The sequence below is a fragment of the Prionailurus bengalensis genome, chromosome A3 (assembly GCF_016509475.1).
Source record: "Prionailurus bengalensis isolate Pbe53 chromosome A3, Fcat_Pben_1.1_paternal_pri, whole genome shotgun sequence".
Lineage (NCBI taxonomy): Eukaryota > Metazoa > Chordata > Mammalia > Carnivora > Felidae > Prionailurus > Prionailurus bengalensis.
The window spans coordinates 57,637,966-57,662,376 of NC_057354.1; the positions used below are offsets into that span (position 1 = coordinate 57,637,966).

The following is a 24,411-nucleotide window of genomic DNA, read 5'->3' on the forward strand; positions in this document are numbered from 1 at the left end:
CTTCCCTTCCCAGTACAGCTTTGACACATCCCCCCAAGTAAGAGTTTCCTGGAGTGGCTGCACCAAAATACCACAAGCTTGGATGGCTTCCGTCAACAGAAACTTACTCTGTTGAATAAGATTAAGTGCCCCAGAGGCCAGAAGTCTGCCGTCAAGGTGTTGACAGGGCCACACTCCTTGTCAAGGCTCTAGGAGAGGATATGTCTTTGCTTCTTCTTGGTTTCTGGTGGGTTGTTGGCAAGCTCGGTGTTCCTTGACTTGTGGAAACACCATTCCAGTCTCTGCCATTGTCTACCTATGGCCTTTCCTTCTCCTCCATGCCTTCACATTGTCTTCTTACAAGGAGACTAGTCACTGGACTTAGGGCCTCCCTTAGCCCAGTGTAGCTCATCTTTACTAATTGTATCTGCAAAGAACTATTTCCAGATAAGATCCCATCTTGGGATTCTGGGTGGAACATGAATTTTGGGGGGGCACTATTCAATCCAGTACAGCTTCTATAAGCAAAATGACCTTCCAATGAAATTAACTTGTGTTATGGACTAGCAGATTTTCATTGTAAATCTCTCAGGGCGCAACTTCATTTTGAATTTCATGAGGTCCTAATCTGTGGCCTGTCTTCTCTTGATCCACTCTATTTCTTTAGAGAGCTTAGGGCACACGTTTTCAGGGTCTGGATTAGTTCCTGCCTTTTAATGCAATTAGTAGCCAGTAACCGACAAGCTTGCTTAGATATTGGAGTGTGGGCAGAAGATTATAAATAGGCTTGCTTCCTCTCCCAAAGAGATGCTTCTAGTGTATCATCTGCTAGAAGAGAAGAAGATGGGGAAGGTGAAAGAGAAGAAGCAAAAAGCTTGGTGCAAATTGGCTCAAGCGAGGACACACATACCCACCATGAGCCCTGTACATCTCTGCAATTAGGAAAGGAATTGCCTTAAAAAGAGAGAGGGAGAGTCTTGCTCAAATTTCAAACCAGATTTGCTTAAGAATACACATGCTGCTGGGGCACCTGGGTAGTGCAGTCAGTTAAGCATCTGACTCTTGATCTCAGCTCAGGTCATGATCTCGAGATTTGTTAGTTCAAGCCTCACATCGCGCTCTGCACTGATGGTGCAGAGCCTACTTGGGGTTCTGTCTCTCTTTCTCTCTGCCCCTCCCCCACTTGTGCATGTGCGCTTTCTCTCTCTCTGTCTCAAAATAAATAAATAAACTTAAAAAAAAAGAATATGCATGCTGATGTGCAGAAATTTTAGAAAATATAAAAGTTCAGAGGAAAATCCCCACAAACCCAGTCCTTCCCAGAGAAAGCCACTCTAAATATTACATATATATATTATAGTGTATATGTAAATATATTTATAAATACATATGTAAATGTGTAACATTATATAAACACACATGTATATATCCTTTCTAATCCTGCTTGTCTGTCTGCCTGTCTATCTATCTATCTATCATCTGTCTATCCATCCAACCATCTGTCCATCCATCCATCCATCCATCTATCCATCCATCGTCTATCTATCTGCCTGGCATCTACCATCTACTTCTCTATTTTGGGCAGTCAGGACCCCTCAGGTGTCTGACTTCAGGGAATGAAACTGAGCAACCAGCCACTGTACCTTGATTTCCCCTGCTGCCCTTAGCCAAGGACCTGGCGTGGCAGGGCACTGTGGCAGACCTAATCTTGGAAGGTGCAGGATTCCTCTGATGGGTGTTCTTAGCCCTGAAGACTCCCGCTGGGCTTGATAAACTCTCTCAGAAATACAGTCAGACATTCCCACCCAGTTTCCTGGGGTCATTCTGCACGGTGGTCTGAGGCTCCCTGTCTCTCCGAGCTCCGTCCCCATCTTCTCTTACGGGAGTTTCCCCTATAAATCTTTTGTGCGTCTAATGCCCTTTGAATGTCCGGTACGTGGCTGACCTGCACAATATCTAGCGATCTGTTTGTGTAACCACCATGTTTTTACCAAACAGTTATAATATTGGTCTCTTTTATTTAAGCGAAGGGAAGCCAGGTTCTAAGAAAAATCCTGGCTGAGTGAAAGAAAATTGTAACTTAAATTCTCAAAATGCATGCAAAAGAAGCTTAGTGGTTGTATCCCAACTCAGTGAGTTTATTTAGTCCAGCTTTACCTTCTGTTTGACCTTGGAGCAACCCACGTGCAGGTCCTAGAAGCCCTGCATGTTGCACTTTGGAAATGTGCTCACATCCCAAGAAGTGGAGCCAAGATGAGGAACCAGACATTCCACAAGGCCCCAAAAAGGCAGGTTTGAATGCGTGTTAGTGGGACTTGGGAGTTGATTTGACTCTCAAATCCAGAGGAAACATGGGGGATATGATTAAGACTCAAAGATTTGCATGTTGTTGCCACAAACAAAACTCCTCTGCATAGCTCTCCAGGTTATAAGTAGCTACCCAGTCTGTTGCAAGGGTCTGGGAAAGTCAGTTGGGCCAGCCCTGTCTCTGGACACCAGTATGCCCTGCCAGAAAGATGCCATGGTAGTTTCAGAAGCTAAAGTAGTACATATAATTTAAGAAGACTACATTTACAGACACAATCCATATGACTACATGAAAAACAATTCTTATCTTTCAAATTACACGGCTCTGGATGTCATTACAGTTGTAAAAGATTGTCTTTGGACTCATTTCAATCACAGTCGTGTGTGTATTTTTCACATGTTGGAGAGGAAATCTCGGCCAATGCTAAATCTCAAAAGTGCCCATGGCATTCATGGAAACAAGATTAGATTTACCCTCTTCACTCAGGGTGGAGGTGCAATATTGTGATATAACAGGAAAAAATATATATATATACATATATATATACATGTGTATATATATATATGTATATATATATATATATATATATATATATACATATATATATATATATGTTTTTGTCCCCAGTACTTGGTACAGAATTCCTAAAAAATCTTGTCATTTTCTTTTTTTTTTTTTAATTTTTTTTTTCAACGTTTATTTTTGGGACAGAGAGAGACAGAGCATGAACGGGGGAGGGGCAGAGAGAGAGGGAGACACAGAATCAGAAACAGGCTCCAGGCTCTGAGCCATCAGCCCAGAGCCTGACGCGGGGCTCGAACTCACGGACCGCGAGATCGTGACCTGGCTGAAGTCGGACGCTTAACCGACTGTGCCACCCAGGCGCCCCTAAAAATCTTGTCATTTTCTGAGTGAGCTGAACATCCTTTGTTATTCATAGTGGACCATTTTCAACGACAGCTGAGTTTATGCTAATGAAGTAACTCTTGCCTGGGTCCCAGATAGGTTCTGGAGGTGGACTGGTTGCCAGAAGAACCAAGCAAGTGTTTAGAAGCCTGTACCTTCCATCCCCACCCCATGACTTACAGGGAGAGGAGAGGGGTTAGTGACTGAGTTCAATAACCAAAGGCCAGTGATTTAATCAACCACGCCTATGTAACGGAACCTCTGGAAAACCCTAAACAACCAGGGTAAGAAAGCGTCCAGGTGGGTCCTGGGAGGGTGGCATGCCTGGAGAGGACATGGAAGCCCTGCACCCCTCCCCCCATGCTTTGCTCTCTGTCTCTCTTCCATTTGGCTCTCCCTCAGTTACATCCGTTATAATGAACTGGTAACCAAACAAACTGCTTTTCTGAGTTCTGTGAGCTATTCTAGCAAATTACTAAACCTGAGAAGAGGGTTGTGGGAACCCCAATTTTACAGCCAGTCAGTCAGAAGTATGGGTGGCCCAGACTTGCAATTGATGTCTGTAATGGGGACAGACATCAATTAGGGGACCGTTGTACGGGACTGAGCCCTTAACCTGTAGGGTCTGTGTTAATTCAGAATTAGTGTCAGAATTGAATTAAATTGTAGAAAACCAGGTTGGTGTCTGGAGAGTTGGAGAATTGCCTGGAAGAGGGAAATGCACCCATACATTTGGTGTCAGAAACGATGTTGTAAAACGAAACAGAGAAGGTGGCTCAGGAAATGGTCCTTCTATGTTGCCTTTAAGGAGTTCACCAAACCTCCCAAGGTCATAATTATGACGACCCTTTAACAAATACCACTGCGTAAGTTTGCAAAACCCTTTCAACACACAAAATAATGGCTAAAAGCACGAGCCCACCAACCAAGTCTTAGCAGAGATGGAGAACTATTTTCAAATGTGCTGATGTTTTTTTTTTCTTTGTCAGATTTAATGAGGAGTAATTTATGTATGGTAAATTTCATCTAAAATGAATATATTCTGACCATTGCATATACCTATAAAATCACCACCGCGGTCAAGAAATGGAAACAATTCCACGAACCCAGAGAGGTTCTTTATTACTCTTTTGAAGTCCTTCCTTCCCTCTATCCCTGACCCCAGGAAACCACTGCTACACTATTGCCACTATAGATTAATTTGCATTTGATATAAATTGAATAACAAAGTATGGTCTCTTATGTGGCTTCTTTAGCTCAGCAAAATGTTTTGGGGAGGTTGTTAGAGGTTTCAGGGGTTCATTCCTTTTTAGTACTGAGAAGTATTCCATTAGATGGTTAAAGTACATTTTGCTCTCCCATTCACCTGTTGAAGGACATTTGTTCCCTGCTTCTCCCACCACCCAGTTCCTACTAATGGAATATATATAAAACTGCTATGAACATTTACCTACAAGTCTTTTGTGTAGACTTATGTTTCCATTTCTCTTTGATATATACCTAAGAGTCAAATGACTAGGGAGTGTGGTACATACAAGTTACAATTTTAAGAAACTGCTTAGTCCATACAGTCTGCTGTAATAGAATATCATAATCCGGGTGGCTTATAAACAACAGAAGTTTTTTTCTCACAGTTCTGGAGAAATTGGTGAGTCGAAGATCAACGCCCTGGTGTCTTGCAAGAGCTCATTTCCTGGTTCTTACACAGCTTTTCTTCCCTGTGCCCTCACATGGCAGAAAGGACAAGTTAGCTCTCTGGTGTCTCTTTTATAAAGGGCATTAACCCCATTCATGAGGACTCCACACTCATGACCTTGTCACTTTCCAAAGGTCCCACTTTCTAATACTATCAAATTGGGAATTAGATTTCAACATATGAATTTGGGGGAGGGGCATGAACATCCAGTCTAGAGCTACTGCCAAATTGTTTTTCAAAGTCATTGGATCATTTTCCATTCCCACCAGAAATGTATGAGATTTCCAGTTGTTCCATATCCTTGTCAACACTTGATATTGTCAATCTTTATAATTCTAGAGACTCTAATGGGTGTGTAGTATCATTTCATTGTGATTGTAATTTGCATTTTCTTGAGTATGAAAGATGTTGAACAAATTATGTACTTATTGACCACTTATATTTTATGCTTTATGATATATCTTTTCAAATCTTTTACCATTTTTGAGTTATTTATATTCTTACTATTAAGTTAGAAAATTATTTATCTTGGATATAAGTCTTTTCTGAGATATATGCATAGTGAACACTGACTCCTATTCTGTGGCTTACGTTTTTGTTTACCGAACTGTGTATTTTGAGTATCAAAAATTTTTTTTTACAAAATCCAATTTATTATCTTTTTACTTCTGTTACTTGTGTTTTTTTCTGCCTTTGTCTACTCCAAGATCATGAAGATTTTTTTTCTTCCATGACATTTATAATTTCAAATTGTACATTTAGACTACAATACAGTTTGTGCTAATTTTTGAATTTGGTTTGAGGTACAGGGTAATTCTCATATTTTTCTACCTGGATGCCCATAGTATCGGCACAATGTCTTTCTTTTTCATTGGTTCGTTTGCCAAAAATTAATTGATCATATATGTGCAAGTCTATTTCAGGACTCTCTATTTTCCCCCATGATGTCATATCTATTGTTTGATCAATATTGTGATTTTATTGCTTTATTATTATTGTGGCATTATAGTAAACTTCAAATAAATCTTTTGTCTTTGTTCTTCTTTTTAAAAATTGCTTTGTGCATTTAATATCATTTGAACTTGCAGTCAGATTTTAAGATCAGCTTGTCAATTTCTACAAAAAAAATTTTTGGGATTTTGATTGGATTTTATTGAATTTACAGGTCAGTTAAGAGAAAGCTGTACTCTCTAATAATATTGAATATTCCATTAACAAATATGATATTATTTAGGTCTTCTAAATCGTGCCAGCAATGTTCTATAATATTCAGTGAAAAGTTCTTGTCTTGCACATCTTTGTTGAATCTGCTTCTATGAATTTTCATTTTGACAGTACTTATAAGTGGAATTTTGAAATATCCTTTTACTGCTAGTATTTAAAGTCATTTGCCACTACTATATTAAAGTGCTGTTGATTTCTGTACATTAGCCCTATGTCCTGTGACCTTGCTAAACTTACCTATTAATTCTAGTAGTTGCTTTCATCTTGAGGATTTCCTACATAAGTCAGCATGTCTGCCACAAATAAAGAAATAACAGTATTCCACAAATACTGCTTCCTTAGTGATCTTGTATTAATGCTTTTTTATTTCTTGCTTAATAAATAGAAGTGTTGAGAGTGAATACCCTTAAGTATGAGGTTAACTCTGGTTTTTCATAAATATGCTTTGTCAGATCGAAGAAGTTACTTACTCTTTCTATCTTGCTAGGAGTTTCTTATCATAAATGGGTGCTGAATTTTTGTCCAGTGGTTTTCTTCATCTAATGATACAATCATTAATCCTGTTTACAGTGTGGATTACATTCATAGATTTTTTTCCAATGTTAAACTTGCATTTTCTGGTCTGGTACATTTGGTCGTCTGGATTTACTATTCTTTTTATATATTGCTGAATTTGATTTGCTAATTTTTTCCTTAAGTATTTTTGGACTATATTCATGATGAATATGGGTGTGTAGTTTCTTTGCATTATCTTTGCCTCATTTTTGTATTAGGGTGGAATCGACCTTGCAATGTGAGTTAGAAAGTGATCACTCCTTGTGATATCTATTTTAGCTGATATTAACATGGCCACACCAGCATTCTTATGCTTACTATTTGCCTGGTGCATCTTTTTCATTCATCTACTTTCAACTTATTTGCATCTTTATAATTATGTTGTGTTTCTTATAAATAGAATACATTTGAATCTTGTTTTATAATCAATTCTGGTAATCTCAGTTTTTCGCTGGAGCATTGGTCCATTAATATTTAATGTAATTATTGTGACGAGAGGAAAAACTCTCTAAAAGCCTGATATACAAGGGAAACCATTTTAGATTTCTTTCTAATTGGTGTAAGCATGACTGTACATAAGCTTTGTTCAAACCAAAAGCCTGATTTATGGCTGGCCATACATGCACTATACACTGGCTTTGTGAATGAGCAGCCTAAAGGAAAACCATCTTGTCTTGAGATATCTGTCAATGTTCTTACTCCCTGCATTCCTTTATGATAAAAAGTGTGATTCTCACTTATATGTTAATCTGTAATCTTTTGAGCTTTTACAAGATGTAAAAAAGTACATAACTCTGTAAAAATGGTTCGTTCTCCAGAGTACTTTCTTCCCTGTGAAGAGAGTGTTTCCTGGGCAGCTGTCCTAACTTGGGCTTCAATAAAATTCTTTCTTTTAGAGATTCTAAAAGATTCAGTCAATTTGCATCCACCATTGTTATGATTAGATTTAAATCAACCACTTTATTACTTATTCTCTCTTTCCTTCCTCTGTTTTTCCCCTTTCCTGCATTCATTTTATTTGAATATTTTCTAGAATTCTATTTTAATTTTATTCTTGTCCATACTTCTTTGCATTATGTTTACTGCTCTACAATATAAATTTCTCACTCTTTTACATGATGCTTTGCATTAACATTATACCACTTCACATAAAATACAAAAATCTTATAACCATGTAGGTCCATTAAATGTACCAACTTTTAACCATCCTTGAGAACGAAAGTGAGAAAGCTATTTGTTTCCACAATAAATCTCTGGATTCCTCTGATGCTGATAGTTGAGGCCTTAATGATCAGTTATTGCATATTTTGTGACTATGAACCCTCCTGGACATGAGAACCATACTCCCCACCATGCTTATGGCTCCTTGTTAGGGTAACTTCTATGACATTGCATCTGAAGAAGAGGTAGCTTCATGTGACTTTCAGCATGAGACTTCCCATTCAAGAACAGGAGTAGACAGACCCCAGAGAAGCCCATTTATAGATGGGGACTGCCAGTGAAACCCTCTCCTAGTTATGAGCTACAGCAACTGCATTTTCTGAGATGTACAGGGAGACTTGACTAGGTGTTGATGAATAGATACCATGAAACTAATTAAGAGATGATAAAGGGCCACAAAGAAGTATGGGTTATGAGGGCCAGAAACTGAATAATGAACACTAAGGATTAGAGTTTGGAGTGAAACTGGAATGATCTATAAAAAGCAGCAGATTCTGAGCAACTGACCGAAGCTGCATTGGTGGTGGGGCTCTGGAATGACAATGTGATAGTTATTAGCACCCCATATTTCTTTTTCTTTTAGGCACCTGATAGGATTGCACTTCCAGCTCCACCACGTGTCTATGCCTGGCCAAGTTTTGAGTTTGAATAAGTTTGGGGAAGAAGTGATTTATATTATTTATGAGATGGGGCACTTGCTTGCCGAGATGAGATTCCATAAATCTTTTTTCCCTCTGGTGCAGTGCCCAGCAATGCTCAATATGGTGCCTGCTCTTTAAGCCCAAGGTCTTGAGCAACCATGATGCACAGAGCCTTCTTCTGGCAAGTAGTGTAAACAAGAAATACGTCTGTTGTTTGAGGTCAACAAAGGTTTAGAAGGATGTTTATTACCACAGCATAACCTGGCCCTTCCTGACTATCAGAAAAGATCTATGAACTCTTGCTTCTGTTAAAATCAAACACAAATGGAAACCAGACTTGAAAATTTCCTAAGCAGACAAAACCAGTCTAGTCATACTAGCAACACTTAATTTAGCTTATTTTGTAAGACTTTCCTGGCTAAACTGACCTGGGTCCCTTTTTGCCTATGCCTCTGAAAATCATTAGCAAAATTTAAATAATTCCCTAAAATTGATATGAAGTAACCACTAACCAATTTCCTTTCAATTTAAGAAAATTCTAATACTGTAACCAATCACTATAAAGAAAAGTATCTGCCTTTATGCTATATAAGCTGCTTTCTAACAACATACTTATGATCTTCATTCCATGTTTTGATTTGGGTGCTCCTGGTTTGCGAACTGTATTTTTGGGTGTATGCACAATAAACTTTTACTAATTACTAATTCAGTGATTCATTGGTTTTATTTCTGATTTTTCCCTCAACTTTGGTGCTTCTGAAATCCTTAAAATGAGCTTGGTTCTAGTTATGGCTTTTATGAGACCTGGTTGTAAAGTAACCAAATTTATGTGTTGAAGTCTTAACTTCCAGTACTGGAGAATGTGACTAGATAAGAAGAGATAGGGTCTGTAAAGAGGGAAATTAAGTTAAAATGAGGTCTTAAGAGTGGGGTTCTAATCCATTAGGACTGCTGTCCTTATAAGAAAAGGAAGGGACACCAAGAGGGTGCACAGAGGAGAGACCACCGAAGATACAGCAAGATGGCGGCCAGTTGCTAGTCAGGAGGAGAGGTCTTACCACAAACCAACCTTGCTGCACCTGGACCTCAGACTTCTCCAGGACTGTGAGAAAATGCATTTCTTTTGTTTAAGTCTCCCAGTTTGTGCTATTTGTTATGGCAGCCCTAATGGATTAATATGGGATCCATGTCTCCCTGATTGCCTCGTGTATCTTTTTAATTCATCCTCATTACCTGAGCTTGCTGTAAACTCAGTTTCGTAAAAACAAAAGCCTAACCAATTACTCATTCTACACACATGTGAAAACCACAGAAAGTTCAGAGCACAACACCGTACAGTAAAAATGATCCTTACTATATGTCAGATACTGGAAAGGTATGGAGAATATCATAAGGAAACGTATCCATCAACCTTAGAGGAAATTAAATAATGAATCCAGCTAACTTTCTATTTTGTTTGAATAATGAATCCAGCTAATTTTCTATTTTGTTTGAAGGGCCATGGGCACATTAAACTCTATCATAGAGCATTTCCTTGACAACCACTTGCTCTGACTGGCAAAGGAAATCAACTAAGAAAACCAGCAATTACCTAGCAGGCACTGCATAATGACAGAAAAGACAGAAAGGAAGCTTTAACGTCACTCCTAAAGAAAAGAAATAGAAGATCTGCAACCATGGACAGGAGATTTAACATGAGATTTACCAACCCTCCTAGGGTTGATATCCCTGAATGTTTGTTACTTAGAACCTCAGAGAACAGAGACCAGGAAGTTGACCTGAATATACGTCAGAAAACTTAATAGAGAGAAGTACAAGTGGCAGGATTTTACTGATTAAATTAAATTATTATTAAATTAAAAAATGCTTTTCAATGGTTTCCAGGTATCTCAAACTCAGAAGGTCAAAACTAACTTAATAGTAATCACCCAGGCACCAGCGACACCTGTTCCTCATCCATAATCCCATCGAAGGAAATCCCCAGCCTAGTACCCCTGAGTCAATGTCATCTTGTCTCCCTCACCCTCCCATCAACTGAGAGCAAATGCCCACAGGACTATCTTTCACCAACATTGCAGGAAAAGCAATTTAAAGGAGATTTAGCCTCAAGACTTTTTTTTTTTTAACTATAAATGCAAACATCAGCCTGGCCCAGTAGATTGAATAAGCTGAAGACTAGCTTAGAGACACTGAACTTTCAGAAACTGAAAAATGGTTGCTCAATAATATTTTTTTATGAATGAATGAATGAGTGATGAATAAATGAATGATTCAGATTCAGGTGAACTCTGGGTCAATCAAATAGGACTGAACTTTTACCTTTAACTTAAAGGAGCTGGATTTTTTTGATCTCTCTGTTTACTCTCAGGCTCAGTCTCATACTCACTAATGACCAAAGCTGATCCTGGGTGTTAAGGGGTGAAATCTGAATAACCTTCGCCCAGAACCAGAATCACTGGCCTCGTCTCTCCGACCCATCGCCTGGATATAACGTTACAGAGAGGGCCTGTACAACAGGTTCTGCTGGCTACTGTTCACTTTACATAATCATTGAGGAAGCTATAGGGAAACTATTTGCCAACTCATGGGGATTTTCACATGATACTGAGCATATTTTTTTCCATACCACAGCCCAACACACCCAACTCGCCCTTGAGAATGCATGCATGCATGCGGTTGAGGAGGGTGGGATCTCTTGAAAACCACCGAGCTAGGAAACTCTCTTGGCTCTTTGTAATTCTAGGATTTTCTCCCAAGTCAGTGATTTCTATTAATGTATTATGTAATCGCCTAAGAAATCTCTGTGGCTTGAAAGGGCAATAAGAAAACACAGAGGAATAGGCAGATCCGTTCTTGTAGGGTAAGAAGAATAATTTACAGACAAAAAGAAATAAGGCAAATGTTGCCGGCTTGGGGCTCCTCAAAGGCAGGGACAAGACTTGTTTGTTTCCGCATCCCCGCACTTAGCACAGTTGGTGCGTTTGGTGCGTGGTTGTTAAGGTTTTGAAAGAACTGCTTTCACATGCTTTTCTGCGATCACTCTGTTCTCTAAAGACTTAGAGTTTGCTTTTCCCCTAAGTGTTTCTTTTCCAAATCCATTTCCATAGCTTCTCAGCCCTACCTCCTGACAAAGGAAAGACAACTTGATAACCGGTGAGGCTTTGTTCTTTTTTTTCTTACCCTTGTGAACTGCAGGGAGTTCTAACTACCCACAAATGGCTCACAGCATAGGCAGGTTGAAAATAAATTTATACAATCCAAACTTCAGTCGTTGTTTCTTCAACCCAAAGAAAATGAACTAAACAGGTGTTTATGAATCGAATTTGAGGAATTCCAATGAAATAATGGTTGAAGTTTCCTTCTCTGACCCTGTCCTGCCTAAGCTACTGAGTTAACACATGGGTCCAGGGAACAGGTTTTTTGTTTTTAAGTTTATTTATTTTTGAGAGAGACAGTGACAGCATGAATGAGGGAGGAGAAGAGAGAGAGGGAGAGAGAGAATCCCAGGCAGGCTCTGTACTGCCAGCACTGAGCCTGATGGAGGGCGGCTTGAACTCACGAAACCATGAGATCATGACCTGATCCGAAACCAAGAGTCAGACACTTAACCAACTGAACCACCCAGGTGCCCTTGGGGGACAGATGTTTCAGGCTGCTTGTTAACAGGAGTCTACAGCTTGGACCCTGGACACGTAGGAGGCAAAGGTATCATCCCTTGGGGGAAACGTAGAAGTCTGATTTGCCTCTTTCAGGTTGGTGAATCTCTGACCTCTCCAACATCCTGTTTGCATTGGAGTGTCCTCTGCCCTTCTTTTTTTCCAGTTCTTTCCATCTCCCCAGCCTGGTCAAGCATTATCCCAAGCTATTTGTGTGGTTGCATCACATATTCACATGCGCACACACGCATACTCTGAAAAAGCCCCCCTGGGTGAGTCCTGGGCTGGGGGAGCACCAGACACTTGCTGTCCCCCTATGGTGCATTAGAAGCAGTTCTGGGGGGAACTCAGGTGCACCTTATAGCTCAGGTGCACTTGCTGAACGACTGTGGGGAGTGAAGTTCACTCCCCAGGCAACTAAAGCCAACCAGCCTAGTTTGTCTGAGACTTGGGGCTTATCCCCATTTCTATGCCAACAGATGCCAAACAGGTTGCCTTTCCTGTGTGGAACCTCCTCTTGAATACAGGAAGGTCAATAGGAACTTTACTCATCACCTACTATGTGCCAGGCATCTATGTGTATTTTTTCACATCCTCCTCAAAACCACTGTCTGAGGTCAGATTAATCATCCCATTTTATACCTGAGAAAATGGAGACACAAATGGATTGAGTCACTTGCTCAAAAATTGTACAGCTTGTAAGGTTCACCTCCCCCTTACACACAGAGCTCCCTACATTCTTGGCCGGAGGAAACTGTCTACTTGTATCTGAAGCCTCTCACCTCCTATCCTAGGAAGCTGAATGAAATGAAAGGAAATAAAGAGCTCAAAAGAGGACAAGAAAAAGTTGCCTATCGCTGCTCCCCCTGCCCCCAAGAGTCTGTTTAAGTTTGTGCACAGCACTTCTCTGGGAAAAGCTGAGCCTACCAAGTCCAGCCCGATGGACTGCATGATGTGGCATCCCTTAGGATGTGAAGAGAGCTCTGTGGCTCAGAAGCGCTCATGTACGTGGACTTCTATTAATAACACCCGACTCTGATGTGTGTGATTTATCCCACAATACCAAGCAATGAACTCCCCTGGAGATAGCGTAAGATCCCATAGATTAAGGACTCAGTTCACAAGAATGTCCTCCCCACCCTCGCTTCAGATGCCAACTACACGTCCTGGTTGTCACCTCTGCCTCCCACAAATAGGCTACAGATCGGAGGTCCTGACACCCCCTCCTCAGATTCTATTAATTTGCTAGAGTGGTTCCCAAAATGCAGAGGAACATTTTACCGACTAGATTACCATCTTGTTACAGAGGGATATAACTCAGGAATAGCCAGATGTAAGAGATGCGTAGGTAAGATATGGAGACAGGATATGGAGCTTCCATAAAAATTAAAAATTTATTTTGAGAGAGAGAGAGAGACCAAACCCATGAAGGTGCACACATGTGGGGGAGGGGCAGAGACAGAATCTCAAGCAGGCTCCGTGCTCAGTGCAGAACCCAACATGGGGCTTGATCTTACAACTGTGAGATCATGACCTGGGTCAAAACCAAGAGTCTGATGCTCAACCAGCTGGGCCACCCAAGTGCCCCAGTCCTTTTGGTTTTTCATGGAGGGTTCGTCACATAGGCATGCATGATTAAATGATTGGCCATTGGTGGTTGAACTCAATTTCCAGCCCTTCTCTGCTCCCTGGAGGTCTAGGGGTAAGGACTAAAAGTTTTAACCCTCTAATCACATGGTTGGCTCCCCAGGAGACCAACCCCCAACATTAGGTGAGTAGGGGGTTCCCAAATTTACCTCTTTAACATAAAAAGGCATACCCTGTTGCAAGTGCCATCAATGGAAATTCTAAGGGTTTTATGAACTCCGTGCCCTGAGTGGGGATGGAGACCAAATACATATTTATCATAAGTCACAATATCACACACACCAAACATCCTTTACTTATTCCGTGACAGACACCATTTTCATGGTTAGGTGTGTTAACTCACTTTAATTCCCGCACACAACCTGATCTCCATTTTACAGAAAGGAAACTGAAGCCCAGAGGATAACTCACCTAAAGTCACACCAATGCAAGCTGTGCAGCCAGCAACTGAACTAAGGCATATGGCCTTGCTGTCCGTGCTCTTGGCCACACTTTACTGCCTCTTGAATGATGTTATTGGAGCTAAGACCCCTTTAAGGGAGGAAAGTCATAAACCAGAGAGAATCATGAAGGAAAATCCAACCCCACACAAATGTTTTCTATCAGATCCAATTCAGCTTCCTCTGTCAAGCTGCTCCCTATTGTCCTAGTTTGGTTTAAACCTGTCATCTCGTCCTCACAACCAGCAAGGCTAATGGCTGTCCCTCCTCCATCAAGTGACTGCCCTAAGGGTTACAGGCCCACCGTTCATCTTCTCGTGCCCTGTGCCTAGGCAGCCCCAGCATGGACAGGTGCTCCCTGAAGGTGTGAGAAGGAAGGACACTGGGACTCCTCTTTCCCACTGGTTTCATCCAACCTCTAGCATTTAGGGTGAAGGAGAAATTCTACTGTTAGGTGGTGGCAGCGTGTCAGGAGAACACCCCTGTTTGCTCACAGCTTCCTTGACAAATCGGAATTCAAACTGAGTGTCACTAGGGAGTCAGGGAGGGAGAGCTGTGGTCTCCGGAGATGGCCAGAGCTGCAGGTCCCAGGGCAAGCACAGCCTTTACACAGTCTCTCCTAGTCCCCATCCTCCATTCATTTATTCACTCTTTGTGCAGCATTCATTCCTGCGCATGACTCAGCACGCCTGCGAGGCTCAGTGCTACATGCTGGTCCTATGACGACGGCAGACGCTGCTAGGAAAGAAATCATGGGGGTCACCCGGCAACTGTTTGGCAAAGTTAGGCTGGCAATGGTGTGACAAGATGAGATGAGATCAGAGGAGGGCAAGGAATTCCAGCATACAGTGTCTGGAAATTTGGGATTTATATCAAATTTATATAATATCAAATATTATCAATATATCAAATGGGCTAGCAACAAGCATTCGTAATAAATAGAGGGGCTAACTGCATGAAAGGTAAAAGCTCTCCGTGAAAAACTGTTGCTGGGGATGGCTGGCTTGCAAAAACAGTGGGAGGGGAACTTTTCACTCTACCTTTTGGATGCTGAGCCACATAAAATAAGTTGTATTCAGGGGCACCTGGGTGGCTCAGTGGGTTAAGCACCTGACTTCGGCTCAGGTCATGATCTCGCAGTCTGCGGGTTCGAGCCCCACGTCGGGCTCTGTGCTGCCAGCTCGGAGCCTGGAGCCTGTTTCTGATTCTGTGTCTCCCTACCTCTCTGCTCCTCCCCTGTTCATGCTGTCTCCCTCAAAAATAAATAAACATTAAAAAAAACCCTACACCATTCTGAAGGTTGTCCTCAAAACAAGTAACTAAAAAAAAAAAAGGTTGTATTCAATAAATGACTTCCTGACAATCTGTATCTTTGTAATAAAAATGACAATGAAGAACATTAAGCATGTGGAGATCTGATAATTCACCTACAAGTCTCAAAGGAGCAAGAAGAGTCAGTAGGAGATGTGAACCCAGATGTCTGGGTCTGGGGTGTGGCTATCTCTGCTTTTACTTAAATTTTTTGTTTAATGTTTATTTATTTTTGAGACAGAGAGAGACAGAGCATGAACGGGGGAGGGGCAGAGAGAGAGGGAGACACAGAATCGGAAGCAGGCTCCAAGCCATCAGCCCAGAGCCCGATGCGGGGCTCGAACTCACGGACCGTAAGATCGTGACCTGAGCTGAAGTCGGACGCTCAACCGACTGAACCACCCAGGCGCCCCTGCTTTTAAACACTACATACAGTCCTTTCACACCATGAGTGACGACGGAGCATAAGGTAAGCTGAGAGCAAAGTACAAGCTATCCCTCCCCACCCCACCCCCCACCCCCGCCTCCTCAGGTGGGATATGTGTGACATTCCTCAGGCACTCCCGGTTGCCCAAGAAGGAAGGAAAAGACAAAAAACAAATGGCTAAGCTGAGAGTCTCCATCAGTTTGTAAATACCTTGGTAATATTCCAAGAAAAATGCATTCTTATCAATAGCCTAAAGTCCAAGAACTCCTTACTGTCTTAATGTTAATGCTTTGCTAGAAGGAAAAACAACCTTAGCTCGACAATAGCTAGACCTCCAGTGTCCTGTGAGTCTTCTTTAGCATATGAAAACCTCTTTGGAAACTTCCCGTTTGACTTTACCTCCCCCACCCTTGTAATATATAACCAGTCATTCTTTACAACCCCAGTTCAGCTCTTTCTGCCCACAGGTACTGTCCCCGTACTTTAATAAAATCACCTTTTTGTACCAAAGATGTCTTCAAGATTTATTTCTAGGCTGTCACCTCCGAACAACCCCACCTCTCCAAAATCTCATCAATGGGGACAACAACCCCCCTCCACACTAGGCTGTTACGAAGCTTTAATAAGGAAAAGTATGTAAAGCACCATCAATGTGAATGGCCCAAGGTCTGGGCTCAGACATTTTCATTTGCCCCCCTTTACCACTCTCTCATTCACTGTGGTCCTAGAGGACAGACTTTAAGCACAGCAAGATGCCAAATGAAGATACCACTAGGGAAAGGAAAGGCAGAGGGAAAGAAAGCTGGAGGGAGAGAGGGAGAGGTGAGGGACAGCATGGAGTAGCAGTCAGGAGCAGACATGCTCTGGGGCCATCTGCCTGGGTTCAGGTCTCAGGCCTGGCTTGTACTAGCCTTTTGGACCTCTCAGATGAGTTGGAGGAGGGGGCCGATGGGGAAAGATGGCACACAAAAGAAACCTTGGCAATATCGCCTTGTTGCTTAGTCAGCAAATCGACCCAGGAGAACCAGGGAGGAACAATCGGCTTGCAGTAAGAACCATCTGCCTACAATAAATGAAGCAGTGCCATGTTTAAAACCAGGTACCTATGAACAGGGAGCCAACTACCATGCCGTGTCCATGAGCTGATATGATATAACAATAACAGCCAGGACTCACGGGGCACTCACTATACAAAAAGCTTAATATGAATTTTCCAGTGACCCTATGAGCTAAGTAATATTATCATCCCAATTTTACAGAAATGAGGCCCAGAGATAATCAGAATCTTTCCTGGAGCCACACCTTGGATTCGGCCAAATAAGGCAATTCTGTTTAGGAGGAAGAATACTGGCTTCACTGCCAACTGGACCTGAGCCCAGAGTACTCATCGGTAACACATGGATTCTCTCCTATCCCTTCTGGCTCCCTAAGTTGAAAACTCAGAAGGATGGGGCGCCTGGCTGGTTCAGTCCAGTCAGTAGAGCAGGCAGCTCTTGACCTTGGTGTCATGAGTTTGAGCCCCATGTTGGGTATAGAGATTACTTAAAAACAAAATCGAAAGAAAGAAAGAAAGAAAGAAAAAAGGAAGGAAGGAAGGAAGGAAGGAAGGAAGGAAGGAAGGAAACAAGAAAACTCAAGAGGCAAGAATAAAAGGAAAAAGGTTGGAATGAGACAGTCCTGTGTGTCCATGTCCAGACTGTCCTTGGCCTGGCAGCATGCCCTTGTTCAATTTATTTTAACTTCCTTTGCTTTGTTTTCTTCATCCGTGAAATGTGTTTGTTAATTCATGCCTCATAGTAAAAAGCAACACTTTAATAAAATAGTAAGTGTCAAAGTGACCCCATGCAGGGCCTGGATATAATAGCTGCACCTCTCTTCCTGCTATAGCTTTGGCCCTGAGATTCAACTGGGGATACTAGTTATCATTTTAGAGCTATTTGGGTTTTGGCTCTGCTCCCTTTGCCTATCACGAAGGGTGTGCTCTGGTGAAATATTCAACAAGAGGGAGAAACACATGGGGCAAGAGACCTGGAGAATCAGATTCATTGGTATTTTGACAGTTCTGGAACAGCTTCTCTTTAGTAAGAAAGCAATTCTTTAGTGAATAAAGATCTGGAGAGTTGTCATATGTAACCCACAAATCACAGATCGTTTTCCAGATGACTCAGACTTTCTGCTGAAAGAGCATGCTTGTGACTGCTGCCCTCAGGAAGGCCCCTTCCTCAATGAAAGGGTGAGTTCAAGGCCCTTAGCTCAAAATACAACTGGACTGCATTAAATACCAGTTGCTTTCAAACTGCTTTCTAAATCTGGCCCTGGAGCTTCTCTGGTTTCACGTAGGGGCACAGAAGTGCCCGAGCACACACTTAATACTCACTGTGCTTTGGGTGACCACAGAGTGACCCAGGAGTGACGTGTGGGCAACCCCCCTGGAGCCAACACAACAGCAGCTTTGCCCATTGGAGGTCACAACAGTGCCCTCAGCAGATACTCTGGTCGGTTGAAAATTATAATTTTATTTTGAAATGATCATTTAAAAAAAAATGTCCAAGTGGAAACAATTTAACTTTGGGAAAATCAAACAACTGTCGCTGGCCAAGAAACCCCAACCAGAAACCGAGCTGTGATTGGCTTTAGATATAAATTCTAGAGAAATTTCAGGGTGAAGTCAGATTCTCAAGTTCAGAGGCAACACCAAAGAAGCAACAGAGTCCAATGTTAGAAATAGGGTGTCCTGTGAAAATTACAAGAGGTGGGATTTAGAAAGTCATTTGTGGAGGAAAGTTTGAAGAATTACCCCGGAATGGACAGTCAAGAGGTAGCTTTGATGTTATTATAGATAAGCCCTCTCAGTGGCTCAGCCAGTGATGGGGGTTACAGTAAGCAAGTAATACCAAATAACTTAGATTTAAATGAAATCAGATGATCTTTAGGAGATGAAGTGTGAAATTAACACATCATGGTTCAGAGGGGCCACCTAGGAGTGGAATAGGGCCACTAACTCCATTATAACAAAACCAGAGGTATGAAAATATCTAAAGACCAAATGGTGGCGAAAGGTGATCTCAGAGCTTCATCCAGCCCAGTCTGAGAAGAGAACCACCCTTGTTCTAAACGTATTATTGTTTTAGGTCAAGATACATCAGCTGCTCTCAACGTAAAGGTGAGAAACCATTAGTTCTCAAACGTTGGTAATCACCTGAGGTGTCTGTTAAAGTACAGATTCCCAAGCTCCATTCCCAGAGAGTCTGAGATGGGGTTTGGACATCTGAATATTCATCAGTCCCACCTAAGTGATTCTGAAGCACATGGCAGGAGGTCATTCCCGTGGCAGTTCCATGGGCAGTCCCAGTCTCTCCTCCCAGTTTCAGACAACTTGGCTTCCTGTGGAACTTGTCCAGAAGGAAAGAATGTGTAGCCCTGATGAGTCTAGCATCTTGCTGAACAGTTAGAGATTCTCATTATGAATAAGTTAATTGATGTCTGACTTCGTGTATGGTTTTTTTCTCCTTCACTTGGTGAACCCATCCTAGATATCTTGGGTTACATTTTAAGAGCCTTTTGCTCCCTGCACTATCTATTTTTTGCATAAAGTCCTCACCATAAAATATTGTGTGCCTGATGAATTAAATAACTAATGGTAAAAGGGAAAAAATTAAAAAAAAAACAACAATGTTTGCATGATCTCTGGTTGGGCATAATCTCTGAAAGCAAGATATGAAACCCACAGTCAATAAAAGAGTACATTAGGTTTAAGCTCATAAAAATTTATAACTTTTATAGGATAAAAGATACCATAATCTAAGAAAAAAAAATTTTAAGTTTATTTATTTTGAGAGAGAGAGAGAATGAGTGGAGGATGGGCAGAGACAGAGGGGACAGAGGTTCTGAAGCTGGCCCCATGCTGACAGCAGATAGCCCGATGTGGGGCTTGAACCCACAAACCATGAGATCATGATCTGAGCTAAAGTCAAATGTTTAACCCACTGAGCCACCCAGGTGCCCCTTAAAACATTTAAGTGACACAATAAGGGAAAATAGTTGATTTGTATGTAATACTCAAAAGTTTAAAATTTAGATAATTCAATGAGTTTCTACAAATCACTTGAAAATTAAAAAACAGCAAAGAAAAATGGACAAGATAATATACTTGCATACAATAACTGGGACATATAAAAAATTCATTGGTTTTTTAAAAATTTTTTTTAACGTTTATTTATTTTTCAGACAGGGAGAGACAGAGCATGAACGGGGGAGGGTCAGAGAGAGAGGGAGACACAGAATCTGAAACAGGCTCCAGGCTCTGAGCTGTCAGCACAGAGCCCGACGCGGGGCTCGAACTCACGGACCATGAGATCATGACCTGAGCCGAAGTCGGATGCTTAACCAACTGAGCCACCCGGGCGCCCCCCAAAATTCATTGTTTATAAGAAATTTCAGTTTAACTGAGTGTCCTTCAAGTTTTTAAAGTCTGGCCACCCTAAGAGGATATGAACTTCCAATTTACAGAATGAGAAACACTAATGATCCAAGATCGTTGCAAAGATGCTTCATATCATCAAACAAATTAAAACAAACAAGATTAACCCTTTTGTGCTCATTCAATTGGAAAACAAGAAGAAATAACTCTTGTAGACATCGATAAGAGAAAACGTGCATTTAATGTACTATGGAAATGTAAGACCATATAGAGTTTCTGGAAAATTCTAGCAGCTATGGTATAACAACTAAAATTAAGGTCCAATATTGTGTACTACCTTGACATTTGGTGAAACGGGGAGGATCCTGAGTGGCATAACTCCAAGTTCTGCTCCTCAGCCTGACCGCTCACTGGCCAAATAGCCCTTCCTATCAATGGGATCAGGCCCTATACTTGCTCATTCCTGAGTATCAGGCGTCAGTCTCCTGACAACCTGTGGAATGATTTGAAACAAGCCAATCACATCATCCTGGGGGAACCAGGAGGTACCTCTCTTCTTGTTACCACAAAGCCTTACTCCCATATCCCTGATTGTTCTCTCTGTTCCCAAGTGCAGCACCCACATGGCCTTGCATGGTGTGCAATGTCCTCCTCCCCTGGGCTATGAATGTATGTATCTAACTGTTGTCATCTGTTTATTGTTGGGTGTCACTCCTTATCCCTGGGGGAAGAATCCTTCCCTCACCAACTGGATGAGCAGCATCTTTTAAATTTTTTAAGGTACCCACTTTTTAACCCAGGAATTTCATTTCCAAGAATGTACCCTATAAAAATACTCACGCAGAAACAATAATATTCATCGCAATGTTGTAGTTTTCAAAAGTGAAAACTGGGTCACAACCTGAATTTCTATCATCAGGAAACAGTTAAATAACTTACCATTAATATAATCTGAGAAATACTCCATAACAAACGATATAGAATGAATTGTTATATTTAAGCAATGCATATAATATAACCTCACCCAGTTTATGCAAAATAATATATATCTAGACACACACACATGCACGCATGCACTCACATATGCATATAATAAAGACAGGGAGGGTGCCTGGGTGACTTAGTTGGTTAAGCATCTGTCTCTTGATTTTGGCTCAGGTCACGGTCTCACCATTCCTGAGACACGGCATAGGGTTCTGCTCTGACAGCATGGAGACTGCTTGGGATTCTCTCTCTCCTTCTCTTCCTGCCCCTCCCCCCACCTTGCATCCCATGTGCTTTCTCTCTCAAGATAAATAAGTAAACATTAAAAAAAAGAAAAGACAGGGAAGGAAAATGCCAAACTGATCAAAGGGCTTGCTTAGAGAGTGAAGAGAGGGGAAAGTGGAAGCTTTTGTGTTTTAATGCTGTGTAATTTTGTACTGTTTGGAACTTCTACGATAAAAATGCATTCCTGTATCACTTATGTGGTGTGATGTAAATTTAAAGATAAGAAAAGTAGGGGAGCCTCAGTGGCTCAGTCAGTTGAGCTTCCGACTCTTGATATCTGCTCAGGACATGATCTCAGGGTCTGGCATCAAGCCCCCCATTAGTGCAAAGCCTGCTTAAGATTCTCTCCCTCTGCTCCTCTCCCCCACTCATACAGTCTCTCTAAAATAAGTTTTGGGGCACCTGGGTGGCTCAGTCAGTTGGACGTCCGACTTCTGCTCAGGTCATGATCTCGGGGTTTGTGAGTTCAAGCCCCGCGTTGGGCTCTGTGCTGACAGCTCAGAGCCTGGAGCCTGTTTCAGATTCTGTGTCTCCCTCTCTCTCTGACCCTCCCTGGTTCATGCTCTGACTCTCTCTGTCTCAAAAATAAATAAATGTTAAAAAAAAAATTAAAAAAATAAGTTTTTAAAAAAGATAAGAAAAGCAAATCAAACTATATATAAAAGTTTCACAGTCCAGGGGAACCTGGGTGACTCAGTCGGTTAAGCATCCAACTTCGGCTCAGGTCATGATCTCACAGTTTGTGAGTTCGAGCCCCGCGTCGGGTTCTGTGCTGACAGCTCGGTGCCTGGAGCCTCCTTCAGATTCTGTCTCCCCTTCTCTCTGTCCCTCCCCTGCTCATGCTGTGTCTCTCAAAAATAAATAAACGATTTAAAAAAAAGTTCCACAGTCTAACACCTGGTAAAGGTTTGAGGTAATGTAATGAAACTAAGCAATGGGCTGACTTGCCTGAATATTCCAGCACCAAAGATGTCTTCTGGGCCTCAATGCCCTGTGTTGACAGCCTGTGAAGTTTTTCTCAGCTTCTCCCCAGAAGCAGTCCTTACGCAAAAATGCCTCATTCACATATTCTGTAGGAGTCATGCAATCAAGGCTGCTAACACAATTTTGCAAATCCTTTTCAACTCCCTTCCTACCTCATCTTTTATTTAAATTCATTATTGCATGCAACATGTTAAACACAAAACAAACAAAAAGCATATGAAGGGAATGAGGGTGAGGTCCAGTGAATGAGAGAAAAGAAAAATGGTAAAGTACCGATTATCCTAGTGAAAAGACCAGAAGAGCCTTTGACAACAGTTTCTTCTGAGAACCTGATTTTAACTAAAAAATGATCTGTCCTCTCCTTTTCCTCTGTTTAAAGAAGCTACTTGGTTACTGAATGACAAGCAGCATTAGTGAGCAATTATTTATTTGTAGCAGATCCTAAGAGAAGTCACCAGAACTTGGCTATACTCTATTGACCAAAGCCTATTCCTGTCCTGCCCTGACGCAGTCATGCTCAGCCTTCTCCATTTGCCCAGAGGATGGACTGCTGTCTCCAGCTTCACCTGACTCCTCATCTCCCCGGGGACATGCTTTGACATCTCACCACACTAATGCCGTCATTGAGAAGGGCCTCCCCGAAGATCATCATGTAGAGCGGCTCGTTCACACGCGCCTCCTCGAACACAGCCAGCACGGCCACAGGGTCCACAGCCGAGATCAGGCTACCAAACAGCAGGTTCTGAAGCAGGTTGACATCACTGAGGCCAAAGGCTTTGATCTGGCAGATGAGGTAGAGGGAGAGGCCAATGCCAAAAGCATTGATCAGGGCCCCCAGGCCTGCCCACCACAAAATGGAGCCAATGTTCTCAAAGAAGGGCCGGGTGGGCATGAAGTAACCACCCTCCAGGACAATGGGTGGAAGGAGATACAGGAAGTAGATGCTTGAATCCATGACAGGAGGAGATTTATGGTCAGTGCCAAAGATGATGGCGCCCACCAGAGCCCCAACGATGATGAGGAGGCAGCTTTCTGGCATAAGGCCTGGCAGTCTGTGGTAAAGATGGAAGCCTAGGGAAAAGCAGAGAACCACATTTAGATGTTTGCAAATAAGATGGCTCTGGCCACTAAGCTACCAGGAGACTGGTATACAAGAGGCCATCTAAAACCAAGCAGAGGGGACCTTGGGTAGGCTGCTGTGCATCCCTGAGCCTCAGGTCCCCATGCATAGCAGGGACTAGAAGTGTTGTGGGGGCTTTAAACAAGATCCAGTACTTAACATGCCAGGCCCAGAGCAGGTCCCAGAGTGGTCCTCAGCCAGTCGTCCCCTCTCCTGCCCCTCCCTGCTTCCCCACCTTACAGGATCCGGGAGGGCAGTGGGGGAAGAGGAAAGAAGAGAGTGGAGTTCCTTTGCATTCCTGCAAAACCCACCTTCAGGGCTCAGACAGTCAATCACAGTCACCTAAATATCAGCTTCTTCTGAGCCTCCCTTCCCCAAACCAATAAACAAAAATTCAGTCCTTTATTTTATTTTCCTTATTTAACCTATGACACTGCCAGCCGGTCAGCCACTTAAGAAGGAAATCGAGTCACAATCCCTGAAGCCCTGTCAACTTTGCCCCTCCTACAACCAGCTCCCTATTTCATCAGCTATGTCTCTCAGTCATGCCCCTAAAGACCAGCTCTTCCTCCCCATTTGTACAACCACCGCTTTTTTTAAAAGGCTC

General features: G+C 42.1%; 1 protein-coding gene across 1 annotated transcript in view; it reads right to left on the reverse strand.

Annotated features, from left to right (window-relative positions):
* The window catches only part of SLC9A4 (solute carrier family 9 member A4), a 67,035-nt gene that overhangs the window by 37,362 nt on the left and 5,262 nt on the right, over nucleotides 1-24,411 (reverse strand). The window contains exon 2 of the mRNA XM_043603056.1: nucleotides 23,292-23,755. Coding sequence (XP_043458991.1) covers nucleotides 23,292-23,755 — 464 coding nt within the window. The remainder of the gene's footprint in view (nucleotides 1-23,291; nucleotides 23,756-24,411) is intronic.